The 24,572-nt window shown below is 56.7% G+C and overlaps 8 protein-coding genes across 8 annotated transcripts; 4 read left to right on the top strand and 4 right to left on the bottom strand.

Annotated features, from left to right (window-relative positions):
- Positions 1-187: 187 nt before the first annotated feature.
- On the bottom strand, positions 188-2,518 carry HRG_08452 (ER-Golgi trafficking TRAPP I complex 85 kDa subunit domain-containing protein; the record flags this gene model as incomplete). The annotated part of the gene is made up of 1 exon (XM_044866923.1): positions 188-2,518. The coding sequence occupies one exon, from the start codon at positions 2,516-2,518 to the stop codon at positions 188-190; it is 2,331 nt and encodes a 776-aa protein (XP_044717810.1).
- Positions 2,519-2,984: 466 nt separating this feature from the next.
- Positions 2,985-3,968, top strand: HRG_08451 (pre-mRNA-splicing factor of RES complex domain-containing protein; the record flags this gene model as incomplete). Its single annotated transcript, XM_044866922.1, has 1 exon — positions 2,985-3,968. The coding sequence occupies one exon, from the start codon at positions 2,985-2,987 to the stop codon at positions 3,966-3,968; it is 984 nt and encodes a 327-aa protein (XP_044717809.1).
- A 322-nt stretch (positions 3,969-4,290) lies between these two features.
- Positions 4,291-6,496, bottom strand: HRG_08450 (Transcription Factor IIF, Rap30/Rap74, interaction; the record flags this gene model as incomplete). Its single annotated transcript, XM_044866921.1, has 4 exons — positions 4,291-4,505; positions 4,615-4,980; positions 5,026-5,122; positions 5,174-6,496. 4 exons carry the CDS (start codon positions 6,494-6,496, stop codon positions 4,291-4,293), a joined length of 2,001 nt encoding a protein of 666 aa, XP_044717808.1.
- Positions 6,497-13,941: 7,445 nt separating this feature from the next.
- On the top strand, positions 13,942-16,242 carry HRG_08449 (cid1 family poly A polymerase domain-containing protein; the record flags this gene model as incomplete). Its single annotated transcript, XM_044866920.1, has 2 exons — positions 13,942-15,524; positions 15,567-16,242. 2 exons carry the CDS (start codon positions 13,942-13,944, stop codon positions 16,240-16,242), a joined length of 2,259 nt encoding a protein of 752 aa, XP_044717807.1.
- Positions 16,243-16,407: 165 nt separating this feature from the next.
- HRG_08448 (XPG domain-containing protein) lies at positions 16,408-18,259 on the bottom strand (the record flags this gene model as incomplete). The annotated part of the gene is made up of 2 exons (XM_044866919.1): positions 16,408-17,974; positions 18,051-18,259. 2 exons carry the CDS (start codon positions 18,257-18,259, stop codon positions 16,408-16,410), a joined length of 1,776 nt encoding a protein of 591 aa, XP_044717806.1.
- Positions 18,260-18,753: 494 nt separating this feature from the next.
- Positions 18,754-20,363, top strand: HRG_08447 (phosphoribosyl synthetase-associated domain-containing protein; the record flags this gene model as incomplete). Its single annotated transcript, XM_044866918.1, has 3 exons — positions 18,754-18,864; positions 18,943-19,090; positions 19,156-20,363. 3 exons carry the CDS (start codon positions 18,754-18,756, stop codon positions 20,361-20,363), a joined length of 1,467 nt encoding a protein of 488 aa, XP_044717805.1.
- A 729-nt stretch (positions 20,364-21,092) lies between these two features.
- HRG_08446 (short chain dehydrogenase domain-containing protein) lies at positions 21,093-22,237 on the bottom strand (the record flags this gene model as incomplete). The annotated part of the gene is made up of 6 exons (XM_044866917.1): positions 21,093-21,128; positions 21,192-21,300; positions 21,370-21,425; positions 21,491-21,627; positions 21,697-21,869; positions 21,933-22,237. The coding sequence occupies 6 exons, from the start codon at positions 22,235-22,237 to the stop codon at positions 21,093-21,095; spliced, it is 816 nt and encodes a 271-aa protein (XP_044717804.1).
- An 849-nt stretch (positions 22,238-23,086) lies between these two features.
- HRG_08445 (uncharacterized protein) lies at positions 23,087-23,998 on the top strand (the record flags this gene model as incomplete). The annotated part of the gene is made up of 3 exons (XM_044866916.1): positions 23,087-23,218; positions 23,392-23,908; positions 23,961-23,998. The coding sequence occupies 3 exons, from the start codon at positions 23,087-23,089 to the stop codon at positions 23,996-23,998; spliced, it is 687 nt and encodes a 228-aa protein (XP_044717803.1).
- Positions 23,999-24,572: the final 574 nt, after the last annotated feature.

Below are 24,572 nucleotides of genomic sequence, written 5' to 3'. Positions count from 1 at the left end.
CCTGTGCGAAAAATTGATTGCTTCTAGCCCTCGTCATGAATCATGGTCGTTTCCAATCTGAGAGCGCCAGCCCAAACGGAGACTCAGTCAATGGCGTCATGTCATCTACTTCTTCCAAATCTGCTTGTTTGCTGTGCCTTGGAAACACTTGAAAGGCGTTGCTTCCCAGTCTTTGTGCACTGGCTCGTCAGTCGAAGCCCTCCTGGGCCTGGCCGGTCGGGGCCGCCCCGGCCTCCTTGTCCGGCTCACTTCCATGAAGCGGCGCCGTCTCCAACATCGCAGCCCCTGCACCGACGCTGATCCTCCTTGCCCGCGTGTCCATCAACGCCTCGCTCTCTTCGTCGGTGACGCCTTCCACTTCATCATCGGCTTCATCTTTCGCATCATCCTCCGTTTGATGGAGCTTCACCTCAAGCTCTTGTTGCAGCGACTTGATGTAGGACCCTGCGCTCGCAAACCCCGCAACGCCTTGTTCGTGTGGTAGAGAAGAGTATTCCCTCTGCGCTTCCTCGAGGCATCGCTGGGCTGGAATGTACTTGGCTTGCCGGCACCACGAGTCTGCGGCGAGAACACTCCAAGCCGCTGACTTGCGGTGGCGGTTTCCCAGGCCCAGGTTTCCAATGCCACCTTTGGAGGCGTAGCAAACCGCAAGCCGCTCTTTGAGAAGCGCATCCCCCACTCTGCCCAGCATCTTCGATTCGAGGAGCCGAAGTCCCCATCTGCCAGCATCGTCGATGTTGGATCCCCCACGTAGCCGGAGAAGCTCATGCCCGAGCGTCAGGCTTCGCAATGCGCCATATGGAGCGCTGCAGCGCGTGCCGTACGAGTAAAAGGCTGACTCGAGCATTTGGTCGATTGTCTCGGCTCGGCTCTTGGACATCACGCTCTGTGGCACCAACAGCAGACTGATGGCAGCCATCTCGTTGGCTGCGGCATGGTATTTCCACGCCTTGGACTCGCTAAAGTCGGATCGCAGCAAATCGTACGTCGACTGCGCCAGCTTCCAGTCCCGCAGCATGAATGCGTAGTCGGCGAGCTTCCTCATGATGGCTTCAGCCGAGTCGGCGCGGTAGAAGCCTGACGCATCGTAGCTATCTCTCGAGTTGGCATTGCCGCCGGACGACGATCGCGAACTGCCGCCGAAGCCGGCCCACTTCCTGGATAGATTCATAAAGCGACCAGTAATTCCTCGGCGCCGAGAAGCCACTTGGTCGTTCCAGACGGATACATGCCGCTCCATGGTGGGCACGATGGACTGCGTAATCATCTCCCTTACAAACGTACGAATCGCCGTGGCATCAGACTCGAAGATGTAGCGTGTTGGGTCTTCAAACTCGTCCATACTGTCGCTCCTGCGAATCTCTGTCAACTCCTCGGCAGCCGACATCCAGTTGCTTCGCGGCAGGGGTATGCTGTCGTCGTCCGTCTCCGCACTCTGGCTGCAGCGGAGACGGAGCAGATGGCAGTGCAATCCAAGATGGCGCTTCATTTGCTCAAACAAGGCCATTGACCTGGTAATGTCGTCGTTCTCCTCATCGTGCACCAATACATAGTATCGGAGGTATTCGCTGTCCACCCATGGCGGCAGCTTGCTTTGGCCCTGGTTGGTCTCAGTGTATAACCTCCTCAGCTCTTCGATCGGAGTTTCGTTTCTTGAGCTGATGGCTATGATGCAAGCCACGGGGTGCGCAAAGGTCTCGTGGGGGGTCATGGAAAACCCTGAAAGCAGACGCCGAAGGTACAATGTGTAATAAGGGGACGCCGTTTCAGAGTCTTGGGCCTGTCGTAGAGAGCCGCGTTGGTGCGGCAGCCCTACAAATGACCGCTCAGCGTACGACAGGTGAAGCTCAACAACGGCTTCCACATCTGCCAATAGCTTCCGATCCCTGGTCGCACTCTCCTGCGCGCCGTTCTGGCTCGTTGGCGTCTGTGGCGGGTTCGCTCCCGAGACGGCCGGATCAGGATGCCCGATGTTCTCTCCAAACCTGGTGAAGCGGATCGAAAAATCTTCAAAGGTCCGGCCAACCCCGTTGCTGTCTCGGACCGTCACTTTGCCTGAGATATCCTCGCCGAATGGCCGTAGCAGTTCCCACAAGCCATTCCGGAACCCCTTTTCGCCCATGAGGGACTCGGTGTCTTCGGAAGCGAATATCGATACATGGGGGACGAAGGAGTGGAGGAGTAAGTTGGCGGGCTCGCCTGGGCTGCCGACGCTGCTGCTTGATGATGCATGGTTGGGCGACGCATCGAAGACACCTCCGGAAAAGACTCGAGGAGGCAAGCCTCTACCAGCAGGCGACATGGGCCTCGAGCCAGGCGGAGAGAGCGTCGATGCATACAAGGACGCGGCAGACGGGTTCGATCTTCGGAAGGTAAGATTCGGTTCGGACTGTGACATGAGGAGCGACTCAACCGCCGGAGTCGAGTGCCTCGACTTGGAGGGCTTCAAGGCAGCGGCGACAGCGGGCAGCGCCTGTATCGGTTCCGTTGGCGACTCATCCTGGACGGGCAGCGGCATGAAGGCGGCTGGTGGGCGTGGTCGTTGGGCGACGCAGAGAGACGTGTCGGTCTCGGTGGATTCATGTGGCGCGAGTGGGCGATGGTTGCTGGGTGAGAGGTCAGGCGCTTGAACGACTAGCGTGCCTGTGCATGTTCCGCATCAGAAGGGCTGCACAGATGGTGCGAAGTTCTGCGTCGCAATCTTCATGCCCCGACCCGTCTGTCCGTCTGTCTTGTCATCACCACCGGCGCCGTCCAAGGACGACCGCAGGTGAGTAGGTGGGCCCCGCTGGTGTGCGTTAGGTAAGCCAGGCAGGCATCCCTGCTGCACATTTAAGTTACGTGGCGGAGCTAGATATCGGGTACCTAGGTACATGAGGCGCCTCGTTAACCGCATACTCTTGTACCTCTGAGCAGCGAGCGCCTCCACCACTGCCGCCACATCGGGCCATGCCAAACAGAAGCTTCAGAACAACGCCGTCGGCATGCCGTCAGATCTAGGAGACTACCTTGCCTCTCGCTATCTTGTCGCAGATCCCAAACCACCTACCAAAAAGCGGAAGCGCAAGCACCCCGCTGCGGCGGGGCTTCTCATCACCGACGATGACGACTCGACGTGGGCTCGCGCCAGCACGCAGCCAGACGATGAAGACGACGGCAGCCCGATGACAGTGTCTGGCACGACGGCCGAGTTTCGAAAGACCAAGAAGAGCAACTGGAAGAGGGTCGGGGATGCTGCGGCTTCAGCCAACGACGACAAGGCCGCGGCAGATGCCATCCTCGCGGCGGCAGCTGCGGATGCCGAGGCCGCCCGGGCCGGAGAGGACGAGGGCCCGGTCATCGAAGATGTTGCCGGCGCCGTGAAAATGAGCGACGGGACACATGCTGGTTTGCAGACGGCAGCGGCAGTTTCAGCCCAACTGAAACGACGGCAACGCGAGGAACAATACGAGTTTGAGAGACACCGCAAAAGCGCCAAGGAGGAGGAGACTGTCTACCGCGACGCCACTGGACGAAGAATCGACATCTCCATGAAGAGAGCGGAAGCGCGAAGAGTCGCCGCCGAGGCCCAGCAGAAGGAGCTCCAGGCCAAAGAAGCCCTCAGGGGCGAGGTACAGCTGGAGGAAGCCCGGGAACGAAAAGAGCAGTTGCGAGATGCGAAGCTCATGCCCTTTGCGAGGAACGTTAATGACGAGCAAATGAACCGGGAGCTCAAAGAACAAGACCGGTGGAATGACCCCATGACTCAGTTTATGAGCGAGAAAAAGGCCACGGCGGGCAAGGGAAAGGCGTCCAAACGGCGGCCTGTTTATGCTGGCGCCGCCCCTCCAAATCGGTACGGGATCAAACCCGGATATCGATGGGACGGCGTGGACCGTGGCAATGGCTCCGAGGCGGAGCGCTTCAAGGCAATAAATCGGCGGGAGAGGAACAAGGGATTAGAGTACTCCTGGCAAATGGACGAATAGGTCTAGCACAACACGAGATACCCGTTTTTCTTTCATAAAGAAGAAGTCGAAAAGAAGACACCATTGAAACAGAAACAACCGCGTCTACGATGCCATTCGTTCGCGATCTGACTGTTGTTAAAGCTCAGCTCTGCTAACTACTGTCTAACCGTCATCGCTGTTCTGTGCCACCATGTTCTCGTCGCCAAGCGTCTCTCGTCGTTGAGAAAAATCACTCATAGCCGTGACAAGGCGTCTCAGTAGAGACTGCTCCTCTTGCCCGTGTACCCCAAACCCCAAGTCCCTGCCTCCACATCACTTGTGCGCTGGCATGTAAACCAGCTCACTTCCGTCGTCGCAAGCGCTTGTCCGGTCCATAGTCGCACAGCTGCTTGACGAGCTTGATCCATTCGCCCTTGGGCATCTGCCCGGGCCGGTCACCGACGCGACCCTGGAAAGGCTTGATGAGATCTCCGATGGCAATACCCTCGGATGGGATCTTTTCAAGAATCTCCCACGGCTCAATCCCCGAACCAGTCTGAGAACCTGGAGACGCACCTGCAGCCGATTTCTTGTTAGCGGGCACGACAAAGGAGTAGAAGACAGACGCCTGCCAGCATGAATGCGCCGGACTGGACCGCGATGAAAGTTGGACGCAGGAACTCACCGCCTTGCGCTGGGTTCGGGCTGCCCGCTCTCGACGCTGCCGGCGTTCCCTTCCTGCTGCTGTCAACAAGCTTGGATTTCTTCCGTGGACCAGCCCCGTCGGAAAGCTCGCCAGCAGTCACTTCGCCATCGCTGCCGGGTCCTGCGCCACCAAGCTTGCTGCGGCGCGGCGCGTTCGTCTGTGGAAGTGGCGTGTCAGATCGGCTGCCGGCAGCAGGGCCAGCCGACTTCTTCAGTTTCTTCCGCGACGACTCGTTGCCGCTAGACTCGGACAGAGTCGGCGAGCCCGCACGCTTCAGGGACTTGCTCTTTTTCAGCAGGTCGCCTTGCTTCTGTTTGCCTTGCGGGGTGGTCGTGCCCTTGGATCCTGCCGCCTTGGCCTTGTCCTTTGCCTCAGTCTGGCCATCTTTGCCTTCGGCGTCCTTTTTGTCGGCGTCCTTCTTGTCGGCGTCCTTCTTGTCCTCTTCCTTGTTCCCCTCTTCATCTTCGTCGCTCGAGTCATCGTCAGACTATGAAGCCGGTTAGTTTCATTCACTGCGGCAAAGGGATGAGGTACGTACGGAGCTGCTCCAAGGGTTGTCCTCGGAGTTGTCGCTTTCGTAGATGTCTTCTCGGTCTCTCTTGATGAGAGCCTTCTTGGTCGTCTTGCCGTACTTTTGTCGCTCAAGCTCCTCTCTCAGCTGCTCCTGCAGCTCCTTGTCGACTTCTTGTTCGTCTCCATCCCCAAACAGGTTCGCCCCAAGCTGCTCACGGCGAATCCGGTCTTTGGAGTCCTTGGTGTCCTCGTCATCGTTGCGCTCAAAGTGAGGCGCTTCATCGTCATCCTGGAATTCGTCTCCAGACATGTCTAGCTCATCGTGCTCGAGCTTCTCCAACCTTGAGGCAGCCTTGAACGTGTCGCTCTCGGTTTTGACCATGGGGCCACGGCCATAAAAGAGTCGACGTGTCGCTTCCAAGTCGCTCTGGCCCAACTTTCGCTCCTCATCCTTCATCACCCATCGGCTCACGTCCATCTTTTTATTCATGAGCGCTTCGGCCTGGTCGATGTTGAAGGGCTGGAACGGAGGCTTGGATGTGAACTTGTACCACTTCTCGAGGGGCACCATGCGGAAGACAGACTTGTCGATCATGAAGGCGACACTGGATTTGGAGAGAGCCGCGACGTAGTTACCAACCCACACATTCTTTCCGTCAGCGTCTTCCAGGTGCCAAGGGAGCGCTTCCTCGTAGCGGAGGTCCGATTCTTTCTTGGCAGCCTCCGACTTTGGAGCTCGGTTGAATGACGTCTTTTCTTCCTTTTGCTTCTTTGGCCTCTTTGGGTTGGTCTCCTTGGCGACGGGCGCGATCTTGGCTTGGTCCATAGCACGCTGGGCCTCTCGTTCGGCCCTGATCTGCGCAAGTCTCTCCGCCTCAAGCTCGTCGGTCTGCGGCGGCTCGGGGTCTTCTGCCTTGACGGCTCTCCCTGGCGGAGGCTGGCGGGCATCTCGTCTGTGCAGAGTAACAGGACGAGCAAATGCGTCTTGATCGGTGGGGTCGACGGGCTTGTCGTTGAGCCTGGGCTGGAAGAACCTCATGACATGGAAGCGGGCTCCATCGATGAGAGCCTTCTTTGTCGTCATGATGGGGATGTCGGTGTAGGGGAACTGTGGGGGAGGTTCGGACCAGCCACCATACATGCTGCGCAGTTCTTCGAGGGCAGGACCCTTGGCAGCGTTTCGGGAGGCATTGGGAGCTGGTTTCGAGCTAGGCTTGGCCGCAGGCTTTCGCGAGGGTGCGACGAGGGGGTTCGCGGGCCGGGGTGCCTTCCGCATGGGCCGCAGGGGATTCGGCTTCCTGGTATTTCTCGGAACGCCATTCTGGCCCCCCCGCGGAGGAGCACTCATGGCGGCGGCGACGAGGAGCCGTCAATGGACGTGTGTGTGTGCCGCTGGACACACGCGAGCCGCGGCAAGGAGAAGTGTGCGTGGTGAAGAAAACAGACCGTTGGCGGACGAATGTGAAAGTTGGGAAACGGGCGCCGAATGATTGCGTTGCAGCTGGTGTTCGATCGTGGCTCGCAGGCAAGGTCGAGTCGACAGCGGTGGTTTTCAGAGTCGGAGAGCTGACGCCTGCAGTCGAAGAAGAAGGGTTCGTCGAAAGCGGGCTCGCCGATTTAGTTGGTATTGGTAGTGTGAAGGAGAATGATGAGAGCAAACACAAAGAACGGAGTGAAGTGGTCGGTGACAAGGCTCGGAAGAAGCAGACTAGCAGAGGGGGGGTGGGGCCTGCCATCAGGACCAGGTACTGGGTACCTCGAGCAGCTGGCAGCTGGCAGCCTGGCGGCAGGTCTCTTTCAGCGTCGAGCGGCTAGGTAGGTAGGTACAGTACCTACTCGCCCGGCTGCCCGATTAGTAATAATATGTTCGAATGGCTGTTTCGACTACTACCTAACTATAATAGCTGCTCGAATGACTGCCGCCTGGTCTTGGGCAAATAGCAATACCCTTTAGCATCCATTCACCAGCGGCTCAAAAAAAAACCACGACTTGAATGGCAATTCATGGGCAACAATACCCCAGGACAACCCGCGTGGCCAAGTGATGGGTCTGCTGCTTCACATCTCTTCCTGACCTGGTACAGAGAGGTAACTTACGAAGTATTCGTACATACCTAAGGTAAGCATGCCCAGGTAGCGGGGGAGCCAATAGAGGCGCGGGGGTCCGCGCCTTTAAAGTCGGCGCGGACGTCCGCGCCTGTTATGTAAGCCCGGCTGGCCATTGTGGGCGCCGCGAACAGCGCCCGCCGCGACCGCGCTGGCGCGCCAGTTTTACTGCACATATCTCCCGCACATCGGCAAAAGTACTCAACGGCCACAGCGTCAATTTGAGTGTCAATCGACTCAAATTTTTTTTAATCTAGAATTGCTGTGGTTTCCAACTGTGGCGCACTTATACAGACCGGTCCTAGCAGACGACTTATATGCGGGAATAGTTTGCCTGCTGTTCCTCCGAGTCTCTCTCGCAGTCAGCCCATATACCTGCAGTACCTCTTTCTCGTGAGAAAGGCTGCGCTTGCATTTCCTCGGCCACCCGGGCATCTAACCGCTCTTCTTCTGCCTTATCCCAATCAAGGTATGCCATCATCTCTTCCTTGGTCCATTTCCTCGAGCCGCAGCTCCTTGACATTTGCTTCCAGTCGAGGCACCAGTCATATTCAGTCTTGCTGTAGCGCAATGGCAAGCCCATTGCCTTTCGGTATGCCTGGTTGGTCTTGAGATTGCCGCGAGGCTGTGCTCTATACCAAGAGTCTCTTGCCCTGACATACCTCTGATAGATGGCTCGTGGGTCATCATATCGTAGATTCTCCGTAGTCTCTGTAGCTTCTGCAATTCCTGTCGAGACTGCAGCAATTGTAGACACCGTAGAGACTGTAGTGACTGCAACCGTGATTGTCTCCATGACTGCTGCAGTCTGTGCAGTCTCTGAAATTGCTACTGCTTGTGCAGTCTGTGCAGTCTGTGCAGTCGCTGCAATTGCTGCCGTCTCTGCAGTCTCTGCCGCCCGTGCCTCTGCCCGCTGCAGTATGTCGCTATAGCGTAAAGGACAATTGCGAGATGTCATGATGTGCCCTTTCTGGTGGCATTTGCTGCATGTAGGTGGCGCCTTTGGCCGTAGAACTGGCTCTATGGCTTCAAATGCACTTGGCTCGCGCTGTGTGGATGACTGTGTTATCCTCGATGTGGCGACAAGTTGGTCCAATCGCCGACGAGGCTCTATGAGGACCTGACCAATCTCTTTGGTATCCCGTCGAAGGCGCCAATGCGTATGAAAATGTTGTGGCCGGAGTGGCAGATCTTCCTCTATGAGCGGCTGTAATGTGTGCGCACAAGGGAGACCGTGAGACTTGGTGAAGCTGCCTGTGCAAGCAGGGATGTCTTTCTCGTTGAGGCGCTTGTGTTGCTTTGCAACCTGTCGCAAGGCTTCGTGTGATACCCAGCCACGTACCGTGCTATATACGGTTCCAGAGAGCTCAATTGGCATCCGTATATGCTGCCTGGCTTGGTTGGCTTGTAGCTCGGCCAGTTGGTTGAGAAGAGCTTGCTTGATTGCCCTCGTTGCTTCGAAGAGGTCTAGTGTTGACTTCTTAAGGTGGCTCTTCAATAATGCGTGGATGCCTTCCACCCGGGAAGTAGCCACATTGCCGAAATGAGCATATTGATCAACCCAGGCCTTGACGAGCTTTTCTTATACGGGTCCAACCAGGTTTCCGTATGTAGCTAACCTCCTTGACGTATCGTGGTACAAAGCGCTTCTCCAGCTCTTCAACTTGTTGATCGAATGTCTCCTCATCTCTCGAGCTCACGATTGAGTGCCAATACCCAAAGAACTCAACCCATTTCTCATCACTGTTAGAGTTCTCATCCTCACGGTCGAATGCTGGTTTGCAATAGCTAAGCACCGCCTTGTTCGCATGCCAGATGCAGAGCAGAGACCTTGACGCAGGAAAGCACCGGGAAATTGCGTTCATGCAGGCAAGGCAACGATCTGTAAGGATAACGGATGGCTGGCGAATGTCATATAACTCGTATATCGATTGGAGTTGGTCCAGTGCCCAGATGTAGTCATCTTCATCTTCACCACTGAGAAAGGCAAAGGCAATACAGAATGACCGTTGGCAGGCATCAACGCCGATCATATCGAGCAGTGGCATCTTATATTTGTTCGTCTTGTATGTGCAGTCTAGAAGTAGTAATTCTGGGTATGCGTTGAGGTATTCTAGTGACGCCGGGTGTGCGAATAAGACCGCTGTGACTCGGCCGTCATGGTCAAGCTGTATGCGGGTTTGGAACCCCTCGTTGTCAAGCTCATTGGCAAGGGCATGCATTGTGCTCTGCCCAGCAAGAAGCTCTCGTCTGCGCTGTGCGATACAGTTATATATGTCTTGCTGTGTCGCTCCTTGAGCAGTCTGAGAGCTCTGGCGCATATATGTCCGGATATCCTTTGGTGCTATGCCGGCGCTTGCGAGGTTCCCAATAGCTGACTGGTCAGTTGAGGAGAGGGCACGATGAGCTGGATGTGCTGTAATGTGCAGACTGGGCTCATGGTTGTGGACCGACTTCTCCTCGCCTGGGCGATGCCTGATATACCAGTACGACTTATCAAGGCTCTCTTTCGCATTGATGGAAAACTGGCATCCAGTGATACGGGAGCTTGTAGACCGTTGCCGTTCAGCTGGCTTCTGGTCCTTGCTTGTATGAGCCCCTGGTCTACCTCCACGATCACAGGCAAATGTGACTGTGCGTCTTCCGGACCGCGGGTCTCTCGTGGACTTGCCTGTGGTGAAGGCATAGCCTCTTGGAGCTGCCCACGCATTAATTGAGACAAGAAGGGACTCTCGCGAGTCGAATTGACCCTCAGGAGGAAGGCAATCGTCAGGGAATTCAGTAAGCTCCATATTGGCCTACTCTGCGTAAGGGCGGCGGATAAATTGGGCCGCAATGGCGGCGCGCTGACCCTCCGTGGATATGGTCGTGATATGCTTGCCACAGTACGGAGGGCGAGAGAAAGGAGAGGACAGGTCGGGGCCGGAGGCGGGCCCGACTATCTTCCGGCTGGGCTTACAAAACAGGCGCGGACGTCCGCGCCGACTTTAAAGGCGCGGACCCCCGCGCCTCTATTGGCTCCCCAGGTAGCGGGCTGCAGTAACGTAATCCACCCCCTTCCCGGTCAGACCCCCTACTCGGTCAAAAATTCCCCACCGACTAGACCCGCACCTTACGCGAGACAAACGGAGCACAATACCACGACATATTTACTCCAAGAGACAAGTAACTCGATTAGGACTATCTATTACACGTACGGGCAGTGTGTTCAAAAGACCTGCACTTACTACACCGTGGTGGTGCACGCTGTCTTGGGACACTCAGCTCTTCTATAAGTCGTTGGTCCCGCTCCCTTCTTCCCGCCGTCGCTTGGCCCGCTCATCTTCCTTTGCTCTCTGTTTCTTGACCCGCTCCTCTTCCTTTTCTCGCCGTAGCTTGAACCATTCCTCGTTCTCTTGTCGCCGTCGCTCGGCCCGCTCTTCTCCTTCTTGTCGTCGCTTGGCCCTCCTCGTCCTTCTCTCGCCGGCGCTTAGTCCTCTCCTCTTCTTCCACTCTCCGTCGCTTAACCCGCTCTTCTTCTTCTTCTCTCCGTTGCTTTATCCTAACCGTGCCCTCTGCAACCGATAGAGTACCGCCGTCGCCAATGTATTCACGGCGCTGTTCTTTCTCTGCTTTCGCCGCTGGTTTTCTGACCGAAGTTGCCGGTTTTCGTCGGCAAGGAGGGCGGCGCTGTGCATGGCCATTTGACATCCTTTGATAAGCTGGTTGATAGCTTGTGAAACTGGCGAGTCTGTATTTTGTGGCCGGCGTTGAAGAAGCCTTTCGGCGTGAGTGGTAAGCTGGTTGACGTTATGCGGAGTCTTGGCTGCTTCCAGGCTCTTGTTGGGACTTGGAGTATTCTTGTCGCCGTGATCGTTACCGACTTTGTCAACCTGAACTTGTAACCGCGATAATACTCTGTTTGGGTCAAACGGAAAAAGGCCTGTTGCCATAAATCCGCTTCGGATATTCGACGGCGAAAGTGCTTGTCGGCGAGCGTCTAAGTACATGGGAAGGAAGTCCTGCTTGTCGATATGATGGATCCCAGCGAGCATTTTCTCTTGAACCTTTCGGCCGTATATGGTTTTCAACGGCGAAAAGCACCCGACATCAAGAGGCTGCAAGAGATGTGAGGAATGTGCAGGCATTTGGAGTACTACGATGGAATTGGCCGTACAGTACTTGTCAAATTCCGGCGTGACGTGACTGCCGTGCCCGTCGAGAATAAGAAGTCGATGCGTACCAACCGTACGGCGCCGTGTATTCGGATCAAAGACTTCCTTTAACCAATTCAAAGCAAGGTCGTCGGAAGTCCAGCCATTCTCACTAACGGCGATATGCCAGTCATCGGGCACTCCTGATTCGTACCAGCTTGCTTGGTGTAACTTGCCCTGGAAGATAACCTTCGCCGGTAAAGCCCAACCTTGGCAGTTGATAGACTCGATCACAGTAACCCATTCTCGATTTCCAGGCTGCGTGAGTACTGCCCGACCTCGCCGGTCAGACCGGGTAAGGACTCTCGCCGTTGCAGCGACTCCCATTTGAAACCCCGTCTCATCAAAGTTATAGACATCCTCGTCAAGAATCCCCATTTCTGTTTCGTCGCCGCGACTCGATCGTACCATCCTTGGATCTTTTGGGGTCTTCGCATTTGGCTCGTTGGTAGTCGTATCGGCGAGTACTTTGCCTTGATTTCGCCGTGGCGGCCAACAAACTTCCGCACCCAGTTTTCCCCGACAGGATCTTTGCCTCGCTCGGAAAGCAATAAGTTGGCCATCCGACGAGTGTAAGCCACTGTCGGCGGCATTCCTCGCTCGTCCATCGACAAGATCCATTGTACCAGGGCAGTCTCTTCCGTCGCCGTCAACTTCAGGTTGTTCATCTGAGCGTCGCGTCGGCGAATGACACCGCGCAGTCGATCAGATACTGTCGATTGAGGACGTCGTATGCGGCCGCAGCCTTGCGGGTACTTTTGAATTGGCCCTGCTGATAGGCCCTGACGGCGAGCAGGACCCGTTCTTCGCGTGGAACCGATTGGTCTCCCGTTGCCGTCATAGTGCTCGGTTTGTCTTGCCATAAGTGTGGGTCGCCGCGTGGAGACTTTTTCTGACCGAGTAGGGGGTCTGACCGGGAAGGGGGTGGATTACGTTACCTTACCTTGGGCTTCCATGCATCGATTACATAAGGTGCCCCGTTCGGCGAGGCTGCCAGCAACCTCCACCTCGTCCTGGAGCGATGCGGGCTCGAAAGCAGCCGCGAAAGTTGAGACGGAAACCTTACCCATGACCTCAACTTGATGCTTTATGCAGCTCAGCTCATACAGCCATTAGCGCAAAGCCCGGGTGTAAAGGCATTGTCATCATTGTGGGCCGGGCCTGGACGGGCTCTAGTTTTCTCTCTTTTCCGCATGGCCTCCTTCATCCTCTCTCGCCACCCTTGAGCCATTCTTCACACCGAGAACTACGGGGGCCCTGACCAGTCGCAAGCCACCAGCCCGAACGTCGAGAACCCCTACAAAACGCCCTTGGACCTGGTTGTACGACGGTAACTTCGCCAAAGAACATATCCCATAGCACCTGAGATTCGTCACACCCGGTCAACAAGCCTTCTCTGAATGGTGTATCCAGTCACAAACAACACTCAAGCCCGCCTCTTCTCCTCTCGCAACTTCGCTGCCCCTCAGGTCCCTGCAAATGTCGGCTTTCCACATTGCAGTGACCTGGTAGAGCATGCATGGAGAGTGTCCGGCTCACTGCATCGCGAAGACCCTACTTGGGACCATAAACTGAGGACGCGCTGCATCTCCCTCGCGACCTCTTGTCTTTTCCTTCGGCATCGTCACGGGCCACCATGGCATCAGAACACCCGAGCTCGTTTGAGCCAGGCGGCCAAGGCCCGACTGCTAATTTGGACAGTCGTCTGCGCAGCCTCGCCCTCGCCAGCGCCTCGCCGGGCGACGAGCCTGGCCTGCAGGATACGCAGCCTCCAAGACCTGTGCCTCATGTTTCGACTGGCCGTGAGACATCAGCACATTTCGCGACACCCCCGGAGCCCCCGTCCAAAGCTAGCAGGAGACGTCCGAACCAGGCTCAGCGCCGGCAGATGAGCTCCCACGCGTCCATCCCCATAGACTCACGAGCTCAGCAACTTTCACGTCAAGCCAACCCTGGCGTGGGGCCTCCGGGGCGAGCCTTTGGTCCGCGCTCTGACCAACGACACTTACAGGCTGCCGGTCACTCGACTGCAATTCCCCCGGTTGGACATGCAGATGCCTTCTATGGAAACTCACCTTGGAACGTCTCTCCCCGAAACCACTCTGCCTATCCTTCTTGGAACGCAAACATGGTGCCATATGGTCAACAGATCCCCCCCCCTGCCTTCCAACAAGATCCATCTTCGACACAAAGATCTCGATATGCCCCTGGGCCCCCACACTATCAGCGTCGGACCTATTTCAACCCAGAAGATGCTGCCTCGCAAGTAGAGCTCCTGGAAAGGCTCTGCCAGCAAGTCATTCCCAGGTCGGAAATCCAACTGTCGGAAATCGCCCAGAAAGAAAACTTCCGCCAACGAATCGAACTCATATGTCGCAACGTAATCTCTCGCCATGAACAACTCGAAAATAAGGCATCCGACTTTCACCCTTCATCTGTGGACCTGAAATGCTTCGGGAGCTTGTCATCTGGATTTGCAACAAAGGCATCGGATATGGACCTGGGATTGCTCTCGCCCATGTCCAAGATCCCCCCTGACGCAACGGAATCGCCCATCCCGCGGCTGCTCGAAAAGGCCTTTCTCGATGCTGGCTTGGGTGCAAGGCTACTCAGCCGCACGAGAGTTCCCATCATCAAGCTTTGCGAAGAGCCTCCCGAATCCCTCCGCCAGGCACTCTTGGCTGAGCGTGAGAAGTGGGAAAACGGCGTCGAGAACGAGGCGCCAGAGGCCGCGGCCGACGAAGAATTTGAACACGAAATAGTCTCCCCGTGCGATGGCGTCGCGAGCCCCAAGTCACAGAAGAAGGATGCTAATGTGCCATTCACGGAGTTTGAGATTTCGTGCGGCGATGGCGGAGGGCCGAGACGCTTTCGCCTTTGGCAGGGTCCAAACCTTACGCTCGCAGCGTACTATGGTCTAGCTAAGAGGCTGTTGCGTCGAGCAGGCGGACGAGATGTTACCATTTCAAATCAACGCGAATTCACTGCTACCGACTGGGCAATCTTGAACCGCGTCTGCCAAGCTTTTATCCAAGGGCTCTCTGACCCTTTGCTCCAGGAGCGAGTGGCGAGATACCCTTCTCTATCCTTTCAGCCGCTATACAACATGCCAAATGATCGGTCTCTCCTTGGCGTCTTCACGCAGATGGAAGGAGAACAGGCATTGCAGATCTGGGAAACTTGGCCGGCCAGGGACGAACTTTATGACGCCCAGCCACAGGCCGAGCAGGCCTTGTCTGCCTGGAAGGACGTCCAATGGAGGAGAAATTATGGCGTTGACCCCGTTCAATACACCAAAGATCTGCAAATGGCTCTTGATAGGATCAAAAGAATACCGTCTGTCCAACTGATTCTCCTGGAGCAGGGTCAGCAGGAAACACCTTCACAATACTTTGCGAGGACCAAAGGTTTCCTGAATGGCCTGCGTTATGGCTCGCGGGAAGTTTCCGACGCAACGCGGCTGGAAGTCGCCAATCGATACATCTCGGGCGTCACGCAGAATGACGTGCGCGTCTTCCTCAAGGAGGTAGTCGGCCATTCAAACGGCGAGGTCGACTTCGAGGCGGTGGGCCTTGGGCATAAGACTTTCCATCTTTCTCGACAACTTGAAAGCGCTCTTGACAAGGGCACTTTCGATGCGGGCCAGACGAGGGACATTGCAGACTACATTGCGCTGCTCCGGTCGCCGCCTCGCCGAGCCTATACAGGGCCGGTGGACTACAAGCTTGTCATTCCCGTGCCGCCCGAATCAATCCTGCTTATCCTGAGGATCCGAGACCTACATGACATACACAACATGGCTTCGAGCCAGCCAAGGGACAAATATCGAGACGACCTGGAGTTTCCCACGTCTGGAGCCGGCGTCCAGTGCGACATCAACTTCTCCGCCCATCTCGCTCTCCACAACACTGCGCTCCTGCGCTGCTACTCCCACACAGATCCCAGAGTGCGGCCAATGGTGCTTTTTGTGAAGCACTGGGCAAAGGCGCGGGGGATAAACTCTGGCTACCGCGGCACCCTAAGCAGCTATGGCTATGTACTGATGGTGTTGCATTACCTCGTCAACGTCGTCCAACCGTTTGTGTGTCCCAACTTGCAGCACCTTGCACCCGGGCCCAGCTCAAATCCATCACCGGTCGAGATTGAAACGACACTTTGGTGCCGCGGCCGCAACATCCAGTTCTGGCGCAACGAGCGCGAAATACTGCACCTCGCAGGCACCAAACAGCTCAACCACAACGCCGAGAGTCTCGGAAACCTCTTGCGCGGCTTCTTCGAGTACTTTGCGCACACCGGTATCTTGAGCAGCGGCGTTGGCAAGGGCTTCGACTGGGGAAGAGACGTCCTGAGCCTACGGGCGCAAGGCGGATTGCTCACCAAGCAGGAAAAGGGCTGGACCGGGGCGAAGACGGTCTTTGAAGTTCAGAGCGCGGCCAACCCCCAGGCCGAGCAGGCCATGGGATCAGGCGCAGCCGGCCATGCCAACAAAGGCCAACAGGCACATCCACCGAAGAAGGGCGGGGAGGTCAAGGAGATACGTCACCGCTACCTTTTCGCCATCGAGGATCCTTTCGAGCTGGATCATAACGTCGCCCGAACAGTCACGCACAACGGCATCGTGTCGATACGTGATGAGTTTCGCCGCGCTTGGCGGATTATCCGCGTAGCAGGGAGCTCTGCCGCGCAGGAAGACTTGCTACAGGATGTCAAGAATTTGCAGGAAAGGTCGAATCCATTCCTCCAATTGTTGGATGAAATTCATGGCTCAGAGGGGACTTGGGGAGCTATGGCATAAGGGAAAGCGGTCGTTCTTGTGAGATGCGGTGGGCGAAGATCTTGAGTGACGAAGGATGTCCCTGGAGTGTCCTGAAGGGGCAGCACAACGCTGTGTTGGCCGTGTCCACTGTTGATTGCGAAGATACCTAATAATGGACATCACTCAAAGATGACCCATCTATCATTAGTCTATAGACAATGGGCCGAACATGTTGGCTTTGTTCGAGATGGGCTTGGCGGCCAGCTTCCGGATGTCCTCATCCATGCCACTGCCCGCTGCAACTTTGACACTGCCGCCAAGCTCGGATGTTGACGGCACATGCAAGCGCATCAGCTCGCCAAACTCTCGCACAAATCCCACTTGTCTTGATCCGAGGAGAAGGTTCAGGATGTCATCAATGTCGGGAAAACTGGACAGTGAAGGGAAGTGAAGCATTGCCGACCATAGCTGCTTGGCGTTGGATGGAAGATGGTACTTGGTCGCACCCTCGCGAACAATAGACAGCACTTGACGCAGCATACGAAGCGAGTACAACGCAGCTTGAACTTGGGCAAAGAAATGGACGATATCCCAGCTGATTTTGCTGGCCCACGCCAGCGACTGCTTGTACCGCTGTTGGAACATGTGCCAGGCGTGTGACTGTTTGCCCTGCCTCTGGCATTCACCCATGTCAAGAGCGAGGCCAACCAGAGGCCAATAGTATCTGCCTGCCACGCAAGTCAAGTCTTTCAAGCGCTCGATGACATTCAAGACCTCGTCGATGTACTGTTGGGCCTCAGCCGCGGGTGCGGTTTCAACCAGCCGTCCTTTCTGTGCCACGTTTTGAACGCGTCTGTGTTCCAGTATCGGCATGCTTGGTCTGACAGAGCCCATCTTGAGCAAGGTGTAGGCCAATCGGCGAATGGGGGTGCTCTGCTGCCACGCACTGCCCCGGTCGAGGTTTTCAATCAGGACAGGAAGGAAAACTCTGGCGGCGCTGTTGGAATGCCACTTAATCGAGGGGCTGTAGAGCTGGACGACGAGCTCTGACAGCCGTGGGTCAAGAGCCGTGAGTCGCGGCAAGAATTCGTGGCCCAGATTGCGGAAGTCTTCGTCTTCTTTGTCATGCTGGTATTGTTTGTAGAACTCGAGGAAGTCCAACAGGTCTGCCGCTGGCTGTTCGCAAGCTCGAGATAACTGCGGAAGCGTCGCCTGGGGTGCATGCTTCAGCTCGTACGCCACTCGAAGGATGCCAGTCGAGGGCAATAGGCCGAGTTGTCCGCATATCGAGCGGGGTGTGAAGCTGGAGCACAGGATTGCCGAGTCGGCGCCCCTGTGTAGGTCCCGGAAAAAAGCGACCTTGCCAGCTTCCAAGTCGTAGACGAGAAGATCAGAGTCCGACGTGAGCACCAGGCCACCGTGTTCCGCCACATGTCTGGCACAGACGGCATCCGCCTCGCCGGGCACGAGCCGGACCAGCTTCCGGTATCGATCGCTGGATCTTAAAGCGTCGACGACGGCTGGTACGAAGAAGCTTGGGTCCGCAAAGGGCTTGGTGCCCGGATCGCCGGCCTTAAAGACATCTAAGCAGACGCTCTTGAAGCGATTCAGGCCATGGTTCTGGCCACCGACAGCTGCTATTTGGCTCCGTGGGCATCCGAGAGGGTTGTCGGAGAAGAGCCTGCCGATCTGAGCGGAATTCCTCATCAGTCGCCCCATGCGAATCTCCCGTTTAGACGTCGGGAGATATCCATCAAAGTAAATGGCCTGGCTGCAGGGGCCCAACGACTCACGGTGCGTTAGTCGAGCCCCATGAGACTTTCCGTAGACCCAAGAAATTTGCTTACACGACCACTTGATGGCTTGATAGCTCATCCAACCAGGCCAGGGTGGTCTCGCCGACGAGTCGATATGACGGTTGAACGACACCATTTATTCTGCAGACATGGATGATGTGGTATGCCAAAGCCGGCCCGTCAATAACGACAGCTTCGTCCTGCAGAACACAAAGATCGGCATAGGGCTGTAGGGTAGTCGTGAGTCGCGGGATGCCCATGGCGGCCGAGGTAGACAGTCGGGAGAGCTGCGTTTTTACCCCGTTTGTCGGCACTCGCGGTGGTCGATTCGCAGCGATGCAGCAGAAGGCGGAGAACGCCGACGTGGTGGTGACAAGGGCAGTTGTGGTGGGACTCGTGGCCAAGGTTCTGGTCGGCGGTGATACAGTGCTGGGTACTGTATTTCTTTCTCGGGACACTGTCGAGCACCGGCTAGAGGACGTCTGTTGGCGGTCGGCCAATAAGGGACCAAGGGGGCGCAGCCGGGACCTTGCTGTACGGAGTACGGACACTCAACGTACGGAGTACGGATACTCAACATACGGATACCCAACGTACAGTATACCTCCGCGAATCGCACGGTAACCCACTTTGGAACACAGCCAAAGGCAAAAAATCATCAGGCAGGGGTTAAAAACTTCCCGAGGTCATTTCTCACCTCCACCAACCTGTCTTCCTCCTCCTTCACTCTCGCGCCGTGCGTGCATCCGCCACGATGCGCAACACCCTCATCTTCGCCGGCAACTCCTGCCCGGCTCTCACTGGACAAATATGTGAGAATCTGGGAATGTCGCCTGCGGACGCGGAGCTGACACAGTTCTCCAATGTGAGCTCCCCGCAGCTCCTGGTCCTCTCGTCTGCCCGCCTGACCGTTGGGCTTCTGGGCTGACCACCTGGGCAAAAGGGCGAGACCAGCGTGAGGATCTTGACCAGTGTCCGCGAAAAGGACGTCTTCGTTGTCCAGTCCGGCAGCCCTAGGATCAATGACTCCATCATGGAGCTTCTCATCATGATATCCGCATGCAAGGGCGGATCGGCCAACAAGATCACAGGTTCGTACACGGCTCTGCTGCAGTCCTGGCGTTACCCCCGCTGCCATCATACTCATCGCTCGCAGCCGTTCTCCCCTACTTTCCCTACAGCCGCCAGTCCAAGAAGAAGTCCCACCGAGGTGCCATCACCGCACGCATGCTTGCCAATCTGCTTGGAGTCGCTGGTGTCAAGCACATCATCACCGTCGACCTCCATGCCTCGCAGATGCAAGGGTTCTTCAAGTGCCCCGTGGACAACTTGCATGCCGAGCCCATCATTGCCAAGTGGGTTCGTCGCAATGTCCCCAACTGGCGGGAAGCTGTTGTTGTTTCCAAGAACGCTGGTGGCACCAAGCGAGTCACGTCGCTTGCCGATGCTCTGAAGCTCAACTTTGGCATGGTGACGACGGATAGGAAGCGTGGCACAAGCATGACGGCAAGCATGGTTTTGAACCGTGCCGAGGCGTGCTCCACCACCTCCCACACCCCGAATGTCGAGCATGAGCGGCAATCAATCTCCGGAAGAGCCCCGTCAGGGAGCTCTAGAACGATTGCAAATGCAAGGGGTTCACCTACTCGCCGTGGCGAAAGCTCTCCCGGGGCTTCGGACGGTGGTCCGTCGGCTGCCGCCGTCTCCACCAAAACGCCACCGCGCCGGACTCATCGGCTTTCCTCGGCCGGGGATCAACAAGGCTTCGATGATCGGCGTGCTCAAGAGGTGATTCATGGTCGCCTGGTCAAGGGCCACATCGTCGAGGATGATTTCCCTTCCCCCGCCATGTCGGCAACCGAACAAAGCGTCGACGAAGACCCAATGGCCGCGTCTCATGCCTCCTTCTTGGCGCCCGAGGGACAGTCCCTTGGGGGTGGCGGCGATCCGGTGGCTGCCAGTTCCGACGAGGAAGACAACGCGCTTCAGAACCCAAAGGCCGAGCACATGATTACTCTTGTCGGTGACGTGAAGAACCGGACCGTCTTCATTGTCGATGACATGATTGACAAACCAGGATCATGGATTGCTGCAGCCGAGGCAGTCGTCAAAAGGGGATTTGCCAAGAAGGTGTACTGCATCGCCACGCATGGCGTCTTTGGGGGGGATTGCTTGGAGCAACTACAGGCGTGCGAGTGCATCGATACCATCGTGGTTACAAACAGCTTCCCCATCAACCAAGAGAGGGCGACGAATACCAACAAGCTGGTCATTCTTGATCTGTCGTCCCTGCTGGCCGAAGCGATTCGCCGCAACCACTATGGCGAGTCCATCTCGCCTCTGTTTCAGCACACCGGAGACTGAGCCCATTCCACGCCTGCCAGGGATCAATTCGCACCGGGGCTAGTGCTCTCGACCATGGTCATATCCTGCGAAGAACTGATGCTGTTTCTGCTTCCGCGGTTCGTTCCCAGTGTCCTTACTCTCCAGAACTCCTTATCCATTTTCTCCTCCATGCGAGCGCGGCGTCTCGGTTAACTCCTTGGGAAAGTCACGGTGGGAAGAAGACGCCTGCAACTTGTCAAGATAGTAGGTGGCAGTCATCATCAAGCGACTCTTCATTTTGGCCCGTGGAGTTCGCCGTGACCTCTGCTACGGGCACGCACCTGGCAACGCCGCCTGTGACTGTTGTCTGCTGTGTTCCTCTTTTCTTGTTATCTTTGAACACCGGCGGTGCTATCATTTATGATGGCAAGGATCTGATTCAACCCAGAATGGATCCTTAACGGAACGCCGGTAGAGAAAATTCCATCGATCTTAGAAGGCCTCTCACTTAGATCCGTCGTGGTCACTGCCTCTGGCAAGTGAGTGAGAGGCAAGAGAACTTTTCGAACAAGCCGACATGGTGGCGAGGCACGGGGTTGATGTATGATGAATGAGCATGCGACGGCCTGGCTCATCGCTGATGTCCTGGAGACGATGCGCAAGAAAGCAGTGGGGTGATGAATAAGTCAGGATCGAAACGGAGGTGGCCCTTGGGCAAATCTCTACTTGATAAATATACTTCCCTCTGGCATCCGCCTTAGCCTTTCTCTATGTGTTTTTGCGGTGCATGATGAGCGCCGATGCCTGCAGCAAGGCCGAATTAGCTGGGTCCGGTTCACAAGCTGGATGTGCTTGTCTACTCCTCACCTGGTGGCTGGGATAGATGAGAGTATCGGCAACAACCACATTCTCGCGACGGGTAGCGGCGAAGACGACGACCTCGGCAACGTCGTCCGGGGTCAGGGGCTCGCAGCCCCTGGAAATACACAGCCTGTCATCAGCAGCTGCACCACATGGTGGCCAGGGGATGAAAGACTCGACTTACGCGTACACGGCATCGGCCTTGGCCTTGTCGCCATAGAATCTGACAAGAGAGAAGTCCTGACAAAGCGGACCAGGTTAGCGTGGATGCAAGCCGAGTTTTACCAGCGTCCGAGTCGACTTACCGTCTCGACTTGGCCCGGGTCGACCTCGATGACCCTGATCCTAGTGGCAACGAGCTCCTTGCGCAAGCTCTCGGTGAAGCTGCGCACAGCGGCCTTGCTTGCACAGTAGATGGAGCCGCCGGGATACGCTTCTCGGCCTGTGGACATGATGCATTGTCAGAATTCAGATCAAGCTTGTCGTGCGGCGTCGGCTTGGGAAAACGTACCGGCAATGGAGCCGACGTTGATGATGTCACCACGGCCGCCGTCTGGGCGCTTCTGGAAGATGGGCAGGATGGCCTGGGTCATGTTGATGAGGCCGGTGACGTTGGTCGAGAAGACGATGTCGGTGTCCTGCTCGTCGATGTCGGGGGCCCGGGCTACCCCCTTGACGAGGCCGCTGGGAAACGGTATCAGCTCACAACGACACTTTGAGTGGTGTTCACAACGCACGCAGACTCACGCATTGTTGACGAGAACATGAATATCCCTCCAATCCTCGGGGAGGTTGCCGACAAAGCCGCGAACCTCATCCGGCTTGCTCACGTCAAGCTGAACGGGAAGAACCTTGACGCCGTGGCCCACCTCGTCGGCAATCTGCGAAGCGAGCTGGCGGAGAGAGTCGACGCGACGGGCGGCCAGGATGAGGCGCAGGTCGCGGGGGCTGGTGCGGGCAAACTCTAGGGCGGTGGAGCGGCCGATGCCGGACGAGGCGCCGGTGACGAGGACTGTCTTGCCGGCGAGGCGCTTCTCGGCGGCGGAGGCCATGGCGCGGGACCGGGGGAGCCGGGAGCCCAGAGCGGTGGCGAGGGGCTGCGTTGCCGAGGAGCGGGGAAGCCGGCGGGCGAGGCTTGCGGCGATGCGGAGGGTGGTCCGGACGTGCGTTGCGAGAGGGGGCATCAAGGAGCGGGCAGGCCGCGATAGCAGAGGTTGCGAATTATGTGAGGGGGGAGGAGGGGAGGATTGGAGAGGGTAACTTGGAGGGGGAGAATATAAGGCGTGATTTGGGTATGCGGGAAGTGCTTGATGGGAGAATATTGCGTAGAGGGCACGGAGCATGGCGACAGGCAACACATGACGAGCACTAGCAGCAAAGACTCCAAAGTCATGAAGTCGGTTAGTTTAGCTAGTTTATGTAATGCTTCTGGCACGATTCTCTTTTGCAATCCAACTTGATTGAATTCCGCATCGTCATCCACCTTAGCCATTTCTATGCTCTTCCTTTCCCCACCTGTCGGGGTTGTTCGCTTTCTCGCCTACTTCGGTCTGATAAGGTAGTTGTAGGCCCCCACCATCATCTTGCAACTGGTACTGTAGAGCTAGTTCTACCACTACTGTGCAGTCGTCTCGCCAGCTGTTGTTGAAGGCGAAGTCGACGGTCGAGTAATTTTACACCGTGGTTACTTGCTCGAGAGCTGCACGTGACCAGGCTCAGAGTAATTGCAGCCCCAGCATAACTTACCTCCACCCACGTCTGGTCAAAGTTTGTTAGCGACGCAAGTGAATTCATAAAAGCCCCTCTTCCCTCTCCTCCCGCTCTCTCTCGTTCAACTTCACTTGTCCACTGTCGTTGTGATATCCAAACGTGACCACAAACGAACCAAAGGCGATCCAACAATGAAGCTTGATCCTAATGACCGCAAGCAGCCGCCTGTCCCCGACACTGTCTCGTTGATTGGACCCAAGTGCCTCCTCCCCACTGCCATCACGTCTGCCATGACGACCGAGCAGCTCGACGCTTACATGACCGTCTTTCGCATCCAGGAAATCACCTAGAGACTGCAATCGCATGACCTTGTGCCTGCTAAGCGGAGCAAATAGCCCTCGCCAGAGCCCGAATACGACCAGTCGGGCAGGCGCACAAACACCCGTCTGCAGCGTCATCGCAGATCCCTCCAAGACGAGAGACATGCCTGGTCCAGACGGCCATCAAGACGATTCCAAAATACCAACCACTACCAGGCTACCGCCGCCCGACCTCATTCAGCATAAAGGTCTACGTGCCTGTCAACGACTACCCGGGTGTTAACTTCATTGGCCAGATCCTCGACCCTCGCGGCAGCAGCCTCAGAACCCTCAACACGAAGTCCGGCGCCTCTATCGCCCTCCACGGCAAGGGATCCGTCAAGGAAGGCCGTGGACAGGTCTCTCGCTCGAGGGCCGCTGCCGACCATCTCGGCGAGTCCCTTCACTGCCCCGTCACCCCCTCCCTCGCCGGCAGAGTCAACAGGGCCAAGGAGCTGATCCAAGTCGTCATTGCCACTGCCGCGTCAACCCTGGAGCACGAGAATGACAGGAAGCGCCAGCAGCTTCGGGACTTGGCCATGATCAACGAGAACTGGGCTCGCAGAAAAGTCGCCTCATACCTTGGAGCACCGCCCAGCTTCACTCGACGAACCCTCGACTACTTCATCAGAGCACAAGGCTCAGCCCCACCAGGTAGGCGACGAGATTGAGCGGCTCTTGGCCGACATTGACTCCACGCTCGGAGGCGCGGGTGCCATCAGCGTCTCCAAGCGGGCCACCTGACCTCTCCCGCCGTGGCGTGTCGGCAGGATGTGACTTACCAGCAGGGTAGATGTGCTGACATGAGTTATTAATGAACAGCAGCAAAGATGCGGCCTCGGCGGTGTAACTCACCAACAGGAGTGAATTTCTGTTGGCTTGATGTTGCTTGCACCCGACGAATGAGTCGATCTCTAAGCCGTACATCAACGGTGGCTCATGCCAATGTGACCCTCAGCGGCATTTCACCTTCCGACATGCACCTCGAGCAATCAAAGGCGGCTCGCAATGCTCTCGGTAGGTGGACGTAGTTGACTGTGCGGCTCTCCCAACCACGGCCGCAAGCCGTCGCTGCAGGACACTTGTCATGGCGCTGTCTGGCCGGCAACCAGAATCGGAGGCGTTGCATGCAGCGCCAGGACGTAGACACGTGTGCTCGGTTTGCCTCGCCATGGCTCTTGGCATCGGTCGATCAGAATGCATTGCGTGGTGACGTCGATGACGTGGACCGATTCCGACCCATGGCGACTCATCATATCACCATGGCCGGGAGTTGCTCTGTGGCGGCACTATTTAAAAGTAGTCGAGAAGGATCCCG

This window comes from Hirsutella rhossiliensis (assembly GCF_020360975.1).
Source record: "Hirsutella rhossiliensis strain HR02 chromosome Unknown scaffold00010, whole genome shotgun sequence".
NCBI lineage: Eukaryota > Fungi > Ascomycota > Sordariomycetes > Hypocreales > Ophiocordycipitaceae > Hirsutella > Hirsutella rhossiliensis.
Note: the sequence above shows the minus strand (reverse complement) of the source record. Positions and strands in the feature narration are given on the sequence as shown.